At 35.8% G+C, this 17,031-nt stretch overlaps 1 protein-coding gene across 6 annotated transcripts in view; it reads right to left on the bottom strand.

Moving 5' to 3' along the window:
* The window catches only part of ABCA8 (ATP binding cassette subfamily A member 8), a 79,667-nt gene that overhangs the window by 59,702 nt on the left and 2,934 nt on the right, over nucleotides 1-17,031 (bottom strand). For 5 of the 6 annotated variants that reach the window (XR_011383399.1, XM_051825894.2, XM_070060397.1 and 2 more), the window contains 10 exons: nucleotides 15,334-15,477; nucleotides 14,632-14,726; nucleotides 14,035-14,136; nucleotides 12,823-13,027; nucleotides 10,143-10,307; nucleotides 5,442-5,545; nucleotides 4,504-4,730; nucleotides 2,879-3,020; nucleotides 2,439-2,624; nucleotides 1,369-1,510 (listed from right to left, as the gene is read on the bottom strand). Coding sequence is in view for 4 of the 6 variants with exons in the window: in XM_051825894.2 (XP_051681854.2) it covers nucleotides 1,369-1,510; nucleotides 2,439-2,624; nucleotides 2,879-3,020; nucleotides 4,504-4,730; nucleotides 5,442-5,545; nucleotides 10,143-10,307; nucleotides 12,823-13,027; nucleotides 14,035-14,130 (1,267 nt within the window). In the remaining 2 variants the exon portion in view is untranslated. The remainder of the gene's footprint in view (nucleotides 1-1,368; nucleotides 1,511-2,438; nucleotides 2,625-2,878; nucleotides 3,021-4,503; nucleotides 4,731-5,441; nucleotides 5,546-10,142; nucleotides 10,308-12,822; nucleotides 13,028-14,034; nucleotides 14,137-14,631; nucleotides 14,727-15,333; nucleotides 15,478-17,031) is intronic. The other variant, XM_070060399.1, reaches the window with a different exon arrangement.

The following is a 17,031-nucleotide window of genomic DNA, read 5'->3' as shown; positions in this document are numbered from 1 at the left end:
GACAACCATCATTCACAAGTGGTTTGTTTGAAATCAACACCAATAATTAACTAAATCAAGAAATCCTGCTGCTGCTTTTCTCTCATCAATTTAACTCTCTCACTCTTTTCCTGTGTTTACTCATAGCCTTGGGGATTAAGGGTGGGTCCTTGTGTCTCACATCAGAAACACAGACAGGAAAGACACAGTCCTGGCTCTTGGTGATAGGAGGTTGTTAGACAAGAGCTATGTAGCATTCAATTCACAAATATTTTCTGAGTACTTAAAATGTATCCGGACTTCTCAGGGTACCTGCAATGTATCAGGCAACAAAATAAAAAAAATCTACCTTTGAGAAGTTTATTTTAGAGGGATATAACAAATAACACGAGAGGATAAGTTTATAAATGTGTGATTGAATATACTTCTGTGATTTCATACTGCAGTCAGGCTGCACGTTAGAGGCATTTTTTTGAAAATTAAGATGCAGTGAAGAAGCAATTGACTCGGACAATATTTGGGTTGAGTTGGGTACGGCCTTCATTTAATCTCCCCAAAACATCATAGATAAACCTATAAGGTATTATGTTAAGTGCCAGGCAAATTAAGAAAAATACCATATGACCTGATTTATATGTGAAATCCAAAGAACTTGAACTCATAGAAGCAGAGAGTAGAATGATGGTTATTAGACTAGAGGGTCAAAGAGGTAATAAGATGTTGACCAAAGAATATAAAATTTTAGTTATATGGAAGGCATATAACTAACTATGAGGAAGAGGTCCATTGTAAGATATGGTGACTATAATTAATAACTAAGTATTATATTCCTGAACATTGCTGAAATTAGATTTTAAATGTTCTCACCACAAGAAAAATAAGTATATGAGACATTGCATATTTTAATTAGCATGTTTTAGTCATTCTACAATGTATATGCATTTCAGAGCATCATATTGTACATAATACATACATACAATTTTTGTCAGTTAATAAACAAAGCTTCATAGATGATTTTGATATGCAGAGTTTAGAACTGCAGAACTTTAAGTAACTACAAATTCTTCTAATTAAGCACAACACCAGAGAACAATTAGGATACTCATGTCCTAATTGTTGGAAGAAGGAGAAGATGGAGAAAGAGAATCTAGTTATATAATTAATTAATCTAAGGGACCACAGATTCTATATATAAATGCAGAATTCAATCGTGAGCAGTTAAGTTTCAAGGGAAAAATCAAAATGTAATTTTTCCTTGGTCATGGCTAAGATCATCTCTTTCCTGTTAATGAACAAGTAATTCTTCAAGTATGGGTAATACATATTTAGGATATATTTTTAAAAGAATGCAATTATAAACATGATAAGTTTTATCAGGTTACTACTTACTTGGCAAAATTTTTTCAAAGTAAAACATCAGTGTCAGGTAGAGGAAACTATCAAAGAACAACATGAAAATTGTAAGTATGATTATATTTGAGTCACTCATTGAATCTGCATTAGAATTCAAATCATAATCCATGTGTAAGAGCTGAAAATTAAAAATAAACCAATAAATGAAATTAATTGCTTTAATTTATTAAGAATGTAGATATAGCATAGATTTCAATTATTACTTTCTACCAGATTCTAGAAATACAAAGTTATATCATATGGCTGCCTACTTTATAGTGCTTTATTAGTGAACATGAAAACTATATACTACATGAAAACTATAATGTAATGTAATAATTGGTATGGTAGATGTATACTCCAAATAAAAAAGAATGTCCAGTAAATCACAGGGGTATATCACAGGGGATGCAACAAGTGATCCAGACTTTAAACAGAATTTCACTAAATTGGGAATCTGAAAAAGATAGGTTATTTTGGGACATGGCTGTGTGAGGGACAAAAATATTATGAAAATGTATTTTGTATTTAAAGAAAGACCAATAGGAGCAATTTGTTGATTCATAATTATCAAGAGGAGTGTTACATAACTAGTTTGTTTACTATTTAATGATTGGCTTGCTCCAAACTTAGGGGAAAGAGATGGTCTATTAAGTTTAAGAACCAAATAGGAAAGGAGAAGAAAACATATTTTAACAATGACAAGGGATTTGCTGTTCAATTCTAAGTGACCAAAAAATACCTTTTACTTTTATTTGCTTTGTGTTGTAGTTTCCAGAATTGGGTCATATGTTCTTTTTAAATTATTAAGTCAAATAATTAATTGGAATAAGTTAGTTAGAACTCCATTTTGGGGGCTGATGAAACACTTCATATCATACGTAAAGAATTACAAGTCTGCTGGAATGAAACTCCTCATCACTTTTAAAGGTCATCTTTGCAACTTCGCAAGAGTCTTTAGCAAGGGTGTAAAACGTATGCTACATGGAAATGATTACAGACTATTGACTCCCAGGGAGGAAAGATATTTTGGAAATTCATTAATACACAATTCCTTGGTTTCTCACCTGGGTCATTCCAAGAGTGAAGGCAAAGGGGCTAAACAAACTTAAAATCCACTCCAGGGATGCAGGGAGCTGTCTGTACAGGGCTGTGAATCCCAGACTCCCCCACACGACTGTGAGAAGGAAAACCACTAGGCCGGTGAGAAAAGATTTCTTTACCAAGACGCTCATTAAGAAAGTCAAAGCAATCTAAAATAAGAGAATATCCTGTTAGTTTATGTTTCTAGAATTATCAAAAGAATAAGAAATTTAATATATAAAATTTAGTTTTTTTCTATAAATTGCTACAAATTGCACCACAAAGTATTATAAATCAAGTTGTATGGACTGTCTTACACAAACAGAAAAGAAAAGCAGTACACAGAGGAATAACCTCGTTGGATACCAACACCTGCCCCTTAGGTAGAAAGCTAGTCAGAGAGAGGTTTTATTCATTAACTCACCAAAGACAAGCCATAGAAGAGAAACAGGAGGAAGACCACCATGAAGTTAGGCAAGATGACAAATTGGACGGACTTTATGATAAACGTCAAGCAAAGGGCCAGAATGAAAACATAACCAGCGTAGAGCACGCCCCAGGAGAGCCTAATGCGAGAACAAAGTGTGGTTTTATCTCAATTCATGCTCAATTGAAAAGGAGGACCTGGAGTGCATTCTAACATCATTCATTCCTTCAATTATTTAGCAGTTATCCATGGTATTCTAGAACATGTAAACACAACATGATTATTTGAAACAGAAGATATCCTTTCTCTGAAAATTATGCAAAGAAAAACAAGACAAATCTTGTGAAACTTGGAAGGAAAGAAGAATATCTCAATGAACAAATTTGGATTCAGGCTATGTCTCCAAAATGTGTTCTAGCTCTTTGACCTCTAGCAATCTGTGTGTGTGATTTTCTTCCTCCTGAAAATGGAAATAGCACTCGTGCACATTCAGTGAGATGATGATGTATGTACAGGACCTTGTCCCAGTGAATGGAAATTTTTGAGTGAATGTTAGATTCTTTCCACCCTATGCAAAGGTTCTCTACTGTAAAAATAAAAAAAAAACTCATGAATTTCGATGGAAATAGGAAATTCTTTATGACTAATTGTAATACTTTTTCCTCCAAAGTACTTCTAATAAGATTCCTCTTTCTTTTGATATGGACACTAAACATTCTAAATAATTTAATTAAAGTCTGGTGTGATTGACCATTATTTCCCACTGTGGCAGAGGAGGAAATTGGGACTCAATTATTTTAGGCAATTTGCCCGTGTTGATACAACTGTCGTGGTGAGCATGAATTGCTGTCTGTCTGTTCATTTTCATCACGCACTATGTTGTTCCGCATTCCCTAGTCAGGGACTAATGTTTGAGCGAAACAGTTATTTGTCTCAAATTTATTCTGCTCTGTAGGGCTTTTTCCTTAGTGCCTTCAAAATAAATGGCTTCTTTTCTCAAAAAAAAAAAAAACAAAAAAACTCTAAAGCAAACATTTCATTAAACATCAGAAACTCTTAATTCTCATGAACCTTAAAGCAAGACATATTGGTTAGTCAGTAAGTTAAACATCACACTTGGGGCTGGTGCCATGGGCTCACTTGGTTCATCCTCTGCCTGCGGCACCAGCATCCCATATGGGCGCTGGGTTCTAGACCCAGTTGCTCCTCTTCCAGTCCAACTCTCTGCTGTGGCCCGGGAAGGCAGTGGAGAATGGCCCAAGTGCTTGGGAAGAAGCACCTGGCTCTTGGCTTCAGATTGGCGTAGCTCCGGCTGTAGTGGCCATTTGTGAGGGTGAACCAATGGAAGGAAGACCTTTCTCTCTGTCTGTCTCTATTACTGTCTAACTCTATGTCAAATAAAAAAAAAAAAAACACCACACTTGATCACATATATGCAATTCATCCTCCAATTCAGAGAAATATGGCCTTCATCTGGCTAACATTATACCAAGGGCAAATTGCACCATTCATAGGGAAAAGAGAAGATTAAGAAAGCTCTAGTCTTTAATAATGATGCTTTGTATCTAGAAACCAACTTTTCCTGAGTTCCTCCCTCTATATTTGTGACCCATTTGACTCACCAGAATGCTAAATTTCGAAGACCCATCATTGTCATTAAACCTTTCATCTTTTTCCTTTCTCTTGTAACTCCAAGTGAGGCATAGTAAGTGAGTGGGGAAAAACAAATGATGCATGTAAGAATGTAGAAATCAGTCAGAATTCCTCCTTGACTAATGAAGAGATCTATCTTCATATATTTTCCAGTAACTGACATCAATTCCTCCATGACTGAATGATTTGTTGTGATCTGAACAAAGATATCAATACACAAAATCATGCATTAACAAAATACAGGTGACACTTTCTCAGTTTTTTTCCCCCGGTGATTTCTTTTTCTACAAATTTGTAGTGGGCTTGTCTGGATGTGATGCTTGCCTAACTTTCTGCATTCATGGTTCTGCCACTGGCCCAATTGGATTCTAGAGTCCGGACATTCTGAGCTACTCACACTTGTCAGAATTTACTGTATTTTATCATTTCCCTTTCTAGCATCACCTATCCATTATTCTTGAAATTTCCCTTCCCACATTATAAACTGGACATACTTACCGCCTGCTCATTCAAGTATAAATTTTTCAGTAGAAATTTCTCCTCCTGTTCAAGACTGGGAATCTTTTTATGTTTACTTACAGGGACTTTCTAACTTGCTAACAATGCACTTTTTTGGTCTGATAATTACCTAATTATGTATCCAAATTCCTGACATTGGTAAGTCCCTAGAGAAAATGTTTCTATTCTATTTACATTGACACCCCCATTGTGATACTATCCATGGCATATAGCAACTTCAGGAAACTTTGTTGGGAAAAAATGAGTGAATACAGTTAGTGAAGAAGTAGTGAATAAGTGAGGAAATAAAAGAACAGAGCTTTTTTATCTATATTTTCTTTCATAAACATCTGATGCGTCTAATAGCATCAATTCACATTAAATATTTGTATTGAACTTTTGTACTCACTTCTATAATGGCAGCATTAATAGCAGCTTGAAAAGCCACAAAGCCTTTTGTCCAGAAATATGTAGCTTCACATACAATCATGTCCTCAGTTTTATGGCAATGTGCTTTGAGGAACAAAGAAAACATAGCTATCATTTAGTGTATGTTGGTCCTGATCATAGGAAACAGTGGATATCATAATGTTCTCCAACTCCAAATGCTTGTACATTGACTCAAAACCCATAAAATGTAAATATAGTAATTATTCTCAAAAGTAAAGGCAGCAGAGCACCCCCTCTAGGACTTGTTCCTTAATTTCTGCATTTATTCTATGACTCAGTAGCTTTCTTATACTCTCTTCTGCATATCTCTGCCTTCCATGAGCCCCCCCCCCACACTTGGGTATTAGTTTTAAAAATACCTTTATAATTTTCAAAAGATCATACTCTAGAGTTCCCAACAAGCAGAACAATGGTTAAATAAAGCATTTTCTAATAAGACGACACTGCACACAGTGCAGAGCATTGAACCTGTGGCACTCCTAATGAGATAACAATCAGGGAGTCTTTTGAGGAAAAGTTATTTTAAAAAATGAAAAGGCAAAGCTACCCACCCATTGCCGGTTAAACTGCAGATTATTAAAGATGAATCAGTATTATGTTTGAAAATTATGTACTATATGAACTTTGAAATATTTTAAGTTATGAAGACGTATTTTAGACTTACAAAACATACAAACACAAGTAGTAGAAACATCGATGTTTTGACCATCAATTTTAACAAATAAATCATTGGAAGGTAGAAATCCTTTATATCTCCTCTGTGATCTGAATCCTGTTGCTAATATCACCATCTCATAATAACTACTATCCTGAATTTTATTGTCATCTTTATACATATCTTCCAAGGTGTTTGCATCCCCAAACAATCTTTACTAAGTTTGTAGTTAAAATTTGATGTGGGTGTGAGTTTGGCCTTGAGGTTATAATTTGAGTTAAGATGCCTTTTTCCCACATTAGAGTATCTGGATTCAAGTCTTGGGTCTGGTTCCAGGTCTTCACTCTAGCATCCGGCAAATGCAGACCCTGGGAGGCAACAGTGATGGCTCAAGTAACTAGGTTCCTGCATTCCATAGGAGAGACCTGGACTGAATCCCCAGCTCTACATTTTTGTCTGGTCCAGCCTCAGCCATTGCATACATAATAAGATTTTCTTTGAGAGTTAGAGTTACAGACAGTGAGAGGGAGAGACAGAGAGAAAGGTTTTCTTTCTGTTGGTTCACTCTCCAAATGGCTGCAATGGCCAGAGCTATGCCAATCCGAAGCCAGGAGCCAGGTGCTTCTTTCTAGTCTCCCACGTGGGTGCAGGGCCCATGGACTTGGGCCATCTCCACTGCCTTCTCGGGCCACAGCAGAGAGCTGGACTGGAAGAGGAGCAACCGGGACTAGAACCCGGAGCCCACAAAGCATGCCGGCACTGCAGGTGGAGGATTAACCTATGCGCCATGGCGCCAGCCCCCATTGCATACATTTGAGAAGTGAACCAAAGCATGGGAGTTCTCGCTCTCTGTCTTTCTTCTTCCAAGCAAATTAAAAAAATCCTTTATGTATATCCTACTGTATGACTCATTCTTCCACTTTCTTTGTTATATGTTGTAAAGATTGATGTATATTGCCAGTTTGGGTTTTCTGATACTGTATAGAATTACACTGTATGAATATGCTTCAATCCATGTTTACAGCTTCCAATATTTTGTTATTACAAAAAATATGCTTATCTGAACATTTTTATATATATCTACTGGTATGCACATATATTCTCAGTGGGGAGATGTCAGGAAATGACTCCACATAGCAGATAAAGCCACTGCCTGTAATGTTGGCATCCCATATGGGCACCGGTTCTTGACCTATTGCTCTACTTCCAATCCAGCTCTCTGCTAATGTCCTGGGAAAAGTGGCAGAAGATGGGCCATGTGCTTGGGCTCTTGCCATCACTTGGGAGACCCAGATGAAGCTTCTGCCTCCTGGGTTCAGCCTGGCTCAGCCCTGGCTGTTGTTGCCAGGTGGGAGAACAAACCAGTGGATTGAAGATCGATCTCTCTCTCTCTGTGACTCTGCTTCAGTAACTTTTTCAAATAATAATAATAAAAAATTTAAAAAAAAAACTACAAAATTTGATTCTTACTCAGCTTACAAACTAAGCATGAGTCTGGTGATGAGGGCTAGGGAGATGTTCTACTCCTCTCTATCCTTCAAGGAGCCACCAAGTGGGCATTTTTCTCCATCTGCTAGCAGCAACTATACAGAACCTCCTTGGTTGTGAGCAGAGAAACAATGACTAGGAGAAATTTGCAGTTGCTTTGCAATGTTTGGACCTAGTAATTAACAATGAATCTAGAAAGTGTAGAGACCCAGATAGGGTGGAGACATTAAAGTCTCTACTACAAGCATACAATTTTTGCTAAGATTTCTGAGTGAAAATGTTGCATTATAGCTTCTGTCTAGTACAAATTTTTCAATTTCCTCTCCCTTTTCTGGAAATTAAATTTTTTATATGTTGGAAGAGAGTTTTCTCTGCATCAAATTCTGAAGATTGCCTACTCTTCCTTATTAAATTTTTAAATCTAATGGAGGTGCAATGATTTCACATATGATTACAAAATGCATTTTCTCAATTGCTACTGCAGGTTAAATAGTATTGTATTTTTTTCCTTAAGTGTATCTTTTGTCTTCTAGATCATATTTTCTGTCCATTTCCTTGGGTTATGTTTTTCTCATTCACTAAAAATATGAGGTTTCACCTCACTGCAGTTAGAAGGGCTCTCATACAGCAATAAAAAACAAAAAATGCTTGTGAGTCTGTGGGGAAAAAGGAACCCCAGTACACTGTTTTGGTAATGTAAACTGGTGCAGCCACTGTGGAAGACAGTACAGAGATACTTCAGAAATCGGAATATAGACCTACCACATGATCCAGCCAGCCCACTCCCAGGAATTTACCCAAGGCAAATGAAATCGGAATATGAAAGAGTTATCTATACCCCATGTTCATTACAGCACAATTCACAATAGCTAAGATATGTAGTCAACCCAGATGTCATCAACTGTTGCCTGGATAAAGAAATTATGGTATATATACACTATAGAGTACTACTCAGCTGTAAAAAAAAAAAAAAAAAAAAATCCTGTCTTTCACAACAATGCACTGGAAAGCATTATACTTAGTGAAATAAGCCAGACCCAAAAAGACAGATAGTGTATGTTTTTCCTGATCTGAGGTAACTAATAGAGTATCTCAAATGTAATGTATTGGAGTGAGATGGACATTTTGAGATTCAATGATTGTTTACAGCCCTTGTCTCTTCTGTTGAGGAACAGTGTTGTTGGTTTTTTTTTTCTCTTCATATTATTTGTTGAGCTCTTTTACTTACTGTAGTGTTAAGTTTACAATCCTCAAGTAAACTGAAAGTAGATCTTTGTAAAAATTAAGAACAGGAATGGGAGGGAGAGAGGAAGAAGGGTTGAAGCATGGGCAGGAGGGAGGGTAGGGTGGGAAGTATCACTATGTTCTTAAATCTGTGTATAGGAAATACATGAAACTTGTATACCCTAAATAAAATTTTAAAAAGAAAATATAAAAATATATATTTGTACTCTTTTGTCTGTTTCATTGGCCATAAATATCCCAACGTTTGACTCCTTTATGATCTTTTATAACTAAAATTCTTGTAAAGTCCTTTAACAAAGTTCTATAATTTTTTCATAAAAATTTTCTCATCTTTCTTTACAGTTTTCACTCTCCAGATAATTTTTTCATTGCTATTTTGATCAAATTTTTCCAAAAATTTATGTTCCATCCAAATGTTACTAGTTCTTCTTGGGCTTTCTTGTAGTATATATGTATACATGTATATATGTATGTGTATATATATATTTTTCCCTTTCTATCACACAGAATTATTTTTTAGTCTGTGATAATTTCATTTCTGAAAAATCTAATATCATATATTGTTTCTACCACCTCTTGCAAATGGTATCTTGAAAATAATTTTAGCGTTTTAATTCACATTCATACATAATTATTTTACTCCTGGCTTGGAATGCAACACTCCAGAGAAGTTCTATAATTGCTTCAACCAATCCAGCATCTTTTTTATATTTGTTCTTGAGATTTCTTTACCAGGTAGGTGGTAAGAATGAGTCCAAAACTACATAAAATGGGCAGACATTCAAAATTATTAAAAGGGGTTTAAATTTTTTTTTTTTACCCAACTCAGAGTAAAAGGTAAAAGAAGTTTCTTTGTAATATTTCTTTGTCAATGGGTAATTTTTTCCTACATTTTTCTTTTAGTTAGGGTAAATCACTTTGAAAATTCCTACATAATGCAGCCGTCTCCAATTCATGCAAGCACAAGACCCTATCAGTTGTCTGAAAGTAGCTAATGAAATTGTAAAGCTCATAGAACATCAGTAAACATCAGCACAGTGCTCTAGCTTTTGGTGTTCCCTCCATCACTGGCTGCTGGAAATTCCTTAATATCATGTGACTTTAGCTTGGGAAGATTTTAAAAAATAAATACTTTATCTAACCTTCTCTATTTCCAGAAGTCAAGTTTGTATTTGTTAATGAAGTCTTCTGTTTCATGCTAATTAATATCCTTCCATATGCCTTATGATATGATAGAATTGAAAGCGAATAATTTTGTAGCTGGCAAGTTACCTAAATGGTCCTGATGTTCCTTCATATTTGGCATTCGATATCCTCTCATGAACTTCAAATTATACGAGTGAGTATTAGTAAATATGACTTCTACTACATCCCCATAATGGTGTGAAATTATTTCTGTAATATTTTCTTCATCTGGAAGGGCCATTACTTCTCTTCCTGCAGTTATAAAAAAAAGTATTGTTACAGGTAAATTGCTTTAAGTGATTTCAGGAGGCTATATATATATTCCTTCTTATTCAGATTTTTTTTAGTGAAAATGAACTCAAATAGCATAATGACTTTGGATAAGTCATTCAAACCAAAGATGAAAAAAATATATTTTTAATGTTATAGATAAAATCAGAAGGACTACATGGAAAACTAGTTATTTTATTTCAAATTCTCTGGTTAATGAGCAAATTCCAGTGATATAAATATATCACACCATTTCAATCACATTATTTGCAGAAAAATTGCAGTTATAATCAATCTAAAAATAGTATATAAACATGAAAGTATCTATACTCAACGAAGTGCTAGCTCACATCAATGAGAGTCACTATGAAAATTTATTTTCCCTTAAAAACCAAATATACATGATTAATACATCCAAAAAGAGTGGAGTTCTGAAATGTTTAGAGTAGCAGTATCAATATCATTAGCATAATGTATATTCTCAATAGATACTGTTTAACTCCCTCTCTATAGATAATATATATTATAATCAATATATGTGTTAACAAAACTGAAGCAATAAGGGTTAATTCATTTCTTTTCTTAATGGATGTGATATGTAGAAAAAAGGAGGGACAAAGAAGCATGTATTCTAATAGAAATGGATTTTAATACTTTGTTCATAATTAAAATGTGGGATCCTTAGCAAGTCACCATACATCTGCTCCTAATTACTTTAAAATAAAGATGACATGTTATTGCAAGGATATACTCTATGTTAAGACTAGGTGCCTGGTAACAATTTAATGAATGTTTATTATTACAACTGCACATGCCTTTGAATGAGGGCTTTATTCAGAAGCACAAGTTCATGACATTGGGCCCTCTGGAAGATATCTGTGAAACGGAGGTCTAGACAAACATGTCTCAGGACAGGTTGGGAGACTGAACCTTAAGTGAACAGTTCAGATCAAATTATGATGTTGAACTGAAATTGGATTCAGCATCTGTACAAAGATGCTTATGTAGACCTACAGATTCCAGTGTAAATCATAGTGTGACAACTGGTGAGGTGCCTTGGGAAGGTTCAAGTCCACCTGACTTGATATTATGCATGCAGCACAGCACAAAGAAGAGGGAAAAGCCCAACACAATGGGAACTGAAGCCACAGAGACTCTAAGTAACAAGTGCTTTAAGACAGACTCCAGAGAGGGTGGACTTCTAGTTACTGAGCCTACTTTTGAGGTCAGAGTCCAGCTGCAAAATAAATTGATTACCTGGACCTAGTTAAAATATAAACAGATGTTGACTAAGGAAAGGAAGAGAAGTGATAAAACTTCCAATGACCTGGAATTGAAAAATCCATGGGTCACCTAATACAGAGCTCTTGGTAGGGGATCTGGTACTCCCAGGGAATACCAAACCCTTCCAAGATGCTCTCAAACTCAGATTCAATTCACATTTATGGAGCACTCACCATGGCCAAGATTGCTTATGTTAAAAAACACTATAACGGGGACTGGCGCTGCGGCATAGCGGGTGAAGCTGCCATCTGCAGTGCCAGCATCCCAAATGGGTGCCTGTTCTAGTCCCGGCAGCTCCACTTCCAATCCAGCTCTCTGCTATGGCCTGGGAAAGTAGCCGCAGATGGCCCAAATCCTTGGTCCCCTGTATCCATGTGGGAGACCCAGAGGAAGCTCCTGGCACCTGGCTTCGGATTGCCACAGCTCCGTGAGTTTGCGGCCAATTAGAAAGTGAACCAGCAGATGAAAGACCTTTCTCTCTCTCTCTGTCTCTGTCTCTCTCTCTGCCCCTCCTTCTCTCTCTGTGTAACTCTGACTTTCAAATTAAATACAACTTTTAAAAATAAAAACCACTATAACAAATGCGTTTGTATTTCCTTAAAAATATGTAGGTATTATCTCCCTGACTTGCAAATATTCTTCTAGTAGCACCCTGAGATAAAGTTGGGACAATACTTTTCTTACATTCTTAAAATGACATGGTTTGAGTGTTTTCTAAGGGTAGTTTGCGAACTTATGGGTTGGAACTATGCCTATTTTCATTATATGATTTCTTGGGTTGGAACTGAGTCTTGAAACTCTACTGAACAAGCGTGGCTAGCAATGATTTAAACTCCTACTAAAAACTATATGAGTTAAGATTTTGTCACAACTAAAAGATTAATGATATACATTGTTGATCTTGTAAATGAGAATAAAGGAGGTCACCGATTTTTTAGGACTTATACACAGTAGAACACAACATAGCAAACACACTATCAACCACTAGTTTTCTCATCCCAAACCCAGTGCTATTTCTCTGCTTATTTTTGTTATTTTTAGATCATAATGGGTATCCCTTTATTTGAACCAAGGGAAAGCACATTAATGTGCCACATTATCTGTTAACTTTGACAAATAAACAGTTTATTAAGTGAATTCCAAATTAAATACACATATTTGTAACTAAATTACCCAGCTACAGAAATTCCTTCTGCATTAGTAGAAAACTAACCTGTCATGAAGGAGGCAGAAGAGAATTTACTCATTATCCTTTGAGTTGTATTGGTGAAAGGTGTGTATGCAACAACATATGAGGAATCATTAAATGAATCTATTCGTCCCAGGTCCACAGTAGACAGTGATGAAAAATCATTAATTTCATGACTATTAGGAAACACATATAACATCAGGAGTATGAGCAATGAATAGAAACATTCCTGTAACAGAAAGAATGAAGAAAATGATTGTTTCAACAAAGTCAACCACAATCGGTTTTATTGAATTGTTGTGCTTTTCCTTGATCATTTTTCAAATATTCCTGTGCCCTCCAGCATGCATTGTTTTGAAATAAGATGAAGACAGAAATTCAGCAATTTCAATAGTGGCAACTGATTTCTAATGGAAGTGCAAGTCTATTGCTCTCCAATGCTAATGCCAAAGCCTATATGCACCCTGAAGTGCATGAAAAGCTGTGACAAATTATTAATGGGGCATAAACTTAATGATGCACTACTGCTATGTTTGAATTTACTGCAAGCCTACATAGAGTAGAAGACAGTTCCAAGGCTTTGATCACTTAGCAAGAGCCATCATGAGTCATATTCCAAGATTACAGAATTGGAAACACAAAACAAAATGAAACAAACAAGTAAATGTCTTAAAATGATGGACTGTTTTGTTAGGTACTATAGCTGGGAACCTGAAAACCATAAACAAAAAATTCCCCTTTATTTGAATTTCCAAAATTCAGTGCAATCACATTTTAGGTAGAAATTCTACCTAGTTATACCTATCTGATACTTAGAAGCCAAGAGTATAAGAATTACTAACAATTTCTCTCTTCAGTATCTTATTATTTTTCCAAAACCTCTATACTCTCAAGAAACCAACATTTTTTTAAAGGGAAAGAGATCAAAAGTAAAATTCTCTGTTGCCTATTTTCATTTTTTAATATCCTCGTCATTTCTTCAAATTGTTACTATCTTGATTTCAGTAATAATGAGTAGAAACAGTTTTAAAATGTGCCATGATAAGCTTTAAAAATATTTATTGAATTTTCAATTATTGACCTGCTTCATTTTTAGCCCTTAACATATGGCTTCTGCTTCTGTTGTATAAAGATTTGATTCTGTTTTTCAGGGGAAATCTATAAAAGATACTTGCCATCCAGGATAAAAGCATTTTACTATCATACGTAAGAAGCAACACAGATATCAAGTCATACCATGAAGGTATTTCTTTTCATTCTTTTTTTATTAAGTAAGTTCTTCCATAATAAGGCCCACGTTTGTTGACATACACTTATCTCTCTCTTAACCATTTTGCACTGTTTAATAAGAAAGAAAAAGAGAAGAGGAAAAAATGTTAATATCTTAACAAGAGGAAATTTCCTGCTAACGAATCAGCCCGATTACTTGACATTCCCAATTAAGTGGTCAGAATCTATGAATTCCAAACTTAGCAATTAGGTACTTCTATGATGTCCTCCATCTCTCCTGCCCTCAAATCCAGATTTTGTTTCAATGGCATATTTTTAAAAATAAATCTGTCCCCAGTTTTTTGCTTCCACAAAAACATTTACATACATTTACATCCTAACTTAGGATTTAATGTTATTTTTAATTATTTTAATGCATCAATAAACACAAATTTTCAGACATCAATATATCTAACTATTTCAGAGATATTTTGTAAATTTTTTCAGAAGTAATTTCATTTACACCAATCAGATTGGAGGGGACTATCAAATTTCCTTTCCCTGGTAAAGAAAATTAATTACGACATTCCATCTATGAAAACACTGTTAAAACAGAAAACTTACCAGAATTTTGGAAATGAATTTTGATGATGCAAAGATTTAAAAAAGTACTATTAACTTCTTGTGCACACGTGTGAGAATGTGTTTAGGTGATGAACCTACAAAAGGAATTGCAGAGTTATTTGATGTGGACTTTCCAACCATCTTCATCTTTGTTATTGTATGAAAATTGGTTCTGCCTTGTGGGGGTTTCAAACGAGGAGACAGGACGTGGGAGCATCCATCCTAAAAGTGTGCCACGGGATAGCCTTGCACTCTCACTCTTATTTAGAGGGTTCCAAGAATTCTATAAGCCAACAGGCACGGGGGCAAGGTTATACATCAGCTTAAGGATTTGGGAAAAGGAATTCAGTCTGGTTGCCTAAGATAGGGATCAGAGCTGTGTTGTAAATCTTCAGACACAGGCCCATTTAGATGCTCATGAAAATTTACAAATTCCCAAAAACACTCCAGGTACCAATTAATGTCCATTAGCTCCCTGCTGTTCCCTTGCCACATCCCTTTGGGGGCGGGTGTGCCCATCCCTGGCCTGTTTTAGCTTGAGCAGAAACTGCAACCCTGCCTCTAATTTTGGAACAATTTGCTGTCTGAGAACCACTTACACAGCATTCTCTACAATGCCTTTTTAGTTTTTTAATACACAAGAGTTAATATTTTATTATAATTACGAGTTGATTAGATATATGAATTGATTTTACAGGTTACCATGGAAATGCTATATGTTAAGACTTGTGCTTGAGGTGGTAGGAAGAAAGAACCCCTTCTCGAATCTGAGATTCAATAGGCTTTATCTGGATTAAAATCGTAGGACTTTTTGCCTGTCTTCTTCAACTTCCCGTCATTGATCACCTGGAAAATCAAAACGGAGTGGATATAAGTTAAATGATTATAATTTTAGTAGAACAGGAGTACTAAATAAAAATGGGGAAGTGTGCTTGGGTGGGAGAAATTGAGGATAGGAGAAACAGGATTTGCTATTTTAGAATTTTGTGTATTAGCAAGATTGGAGATACAGATATAATGGATTATGAGCCATACTAAGACATCCTCATGCCTGATCTCTGGATAGGGGTGTTCATTGCCTTGGGTACCAGTTTCAGTGCTAGTGAAGGTATGGTACGCTTCTGGTCAGTTAACAAATAGCAAAGAAAGTAAGAGCTTCTAAAATAGCAATTTAAAATTTCTGCAATATCACAGAACATGATTCACATTTTTTAAAAGCATTGGTATTCAGATTATAAATACATGTTCATTCAGCACAAATAGTCCGGAGATTCTACTGCAAATGTACTAGGAGTATAGGGCTTTCCAAATATTGCAGTCTGCTAGAGTTATGCTGGAGCTTGTTGGAGTAGGAACGCAGGGATTATTGTAGGAAGACATGGCTGTGAGTAGAGATAATATGTGGTTGCAGATCCACTTGGCACTTGGCAGGTCCAGGATTTTGCCCCTGAGAGACAAAGCAAAAGCTAAGCTTTCTAAAAATGTGATGCAAATGCTACTTCTGCTTTTAACTGTGTATGCATGTGTCTGTATGTGTCTTGTGTCTGTGTCTGTGTGCATGCAAGGTTTCTGTGTGGAAGATATTAGTGAAGGCAGCAGTGCAGAGATACAGAAATAAATTGAGTAAAGTTACATCTGGAGGCTTTTGAAAGAAGCCCTGTGCATGAGTGATTGTGAGTAGAAGTACAATAGAACAGTCTCCTCCTCTGGTAGCAACAGTGAAACACAGCTTAGCACTTCTCACTCTAAGCAAAGGGAGTTTTGCTGCACCTGGAGGGAGAAGGGGCTTTGTAGAATTTGGTGCATGTACTAGGGTTTGCAGAGAAAGAGAACCTATAAGATATAACTATATTCATATCACTTAATCAATAGATTGTTAGATTACATATGGAGATATAGGAAGATAGAAATAGAGATTACACAGATGATAGCTAGAAAGATGATAGCTAGGTATAGACAGATTAGATAGATAGATAGATAGAGATAGGGAGAGGCTGATTTTCTGTAAGTAATTTGTTCACATAATTGTGAGGGTGGCAATTTTGAAATCTGTAGGGCCAGATAGCAGGCTGGAAATGTCAGTAAGAGTTGATGTTGTCGCCATATTATGCAGGGTAGCAAGCTGGTTTCTAGGTAGGTGTTTTGAGGAAAATTCCTTTTTCTTAGGGAAACCTCAGGCTGTATTATCAAGGCCTTCAATAGACTGAATTAAGTCCCTACATTATGGAGGGTTGTGTGCTTTACTCAAAGTCTACTGAGTTAGACATTAATCATATCTAAAAAATATCTTCACAGAAACATATACACTGGTGTTTGACCAAACAAATGGGTACCATAGCTGGGCCAAGTTGGCACATAAAACTAACCACCACAATGGGAGAATTTATACATATATTTCAT

This window comes from Oryctolagus cuniculus, chromosome 17 (genome assembly GCF_964237555.1).
Source record: "Oryctolagus cuniculus chromosome 17, mOryCun1.1, whole genome shotgun sequence".
In the NCBI taxonomy this organism is placed as follows: Eukaryota; Metazoa; Chordata; class Mammalia; order Lagomorpha; family Leporidae; genus Oryctolagus; species Oryctolagus cuniculus.
This window is presented reverse-complemented; position numbering and strand designations above follow the sequence as displayed.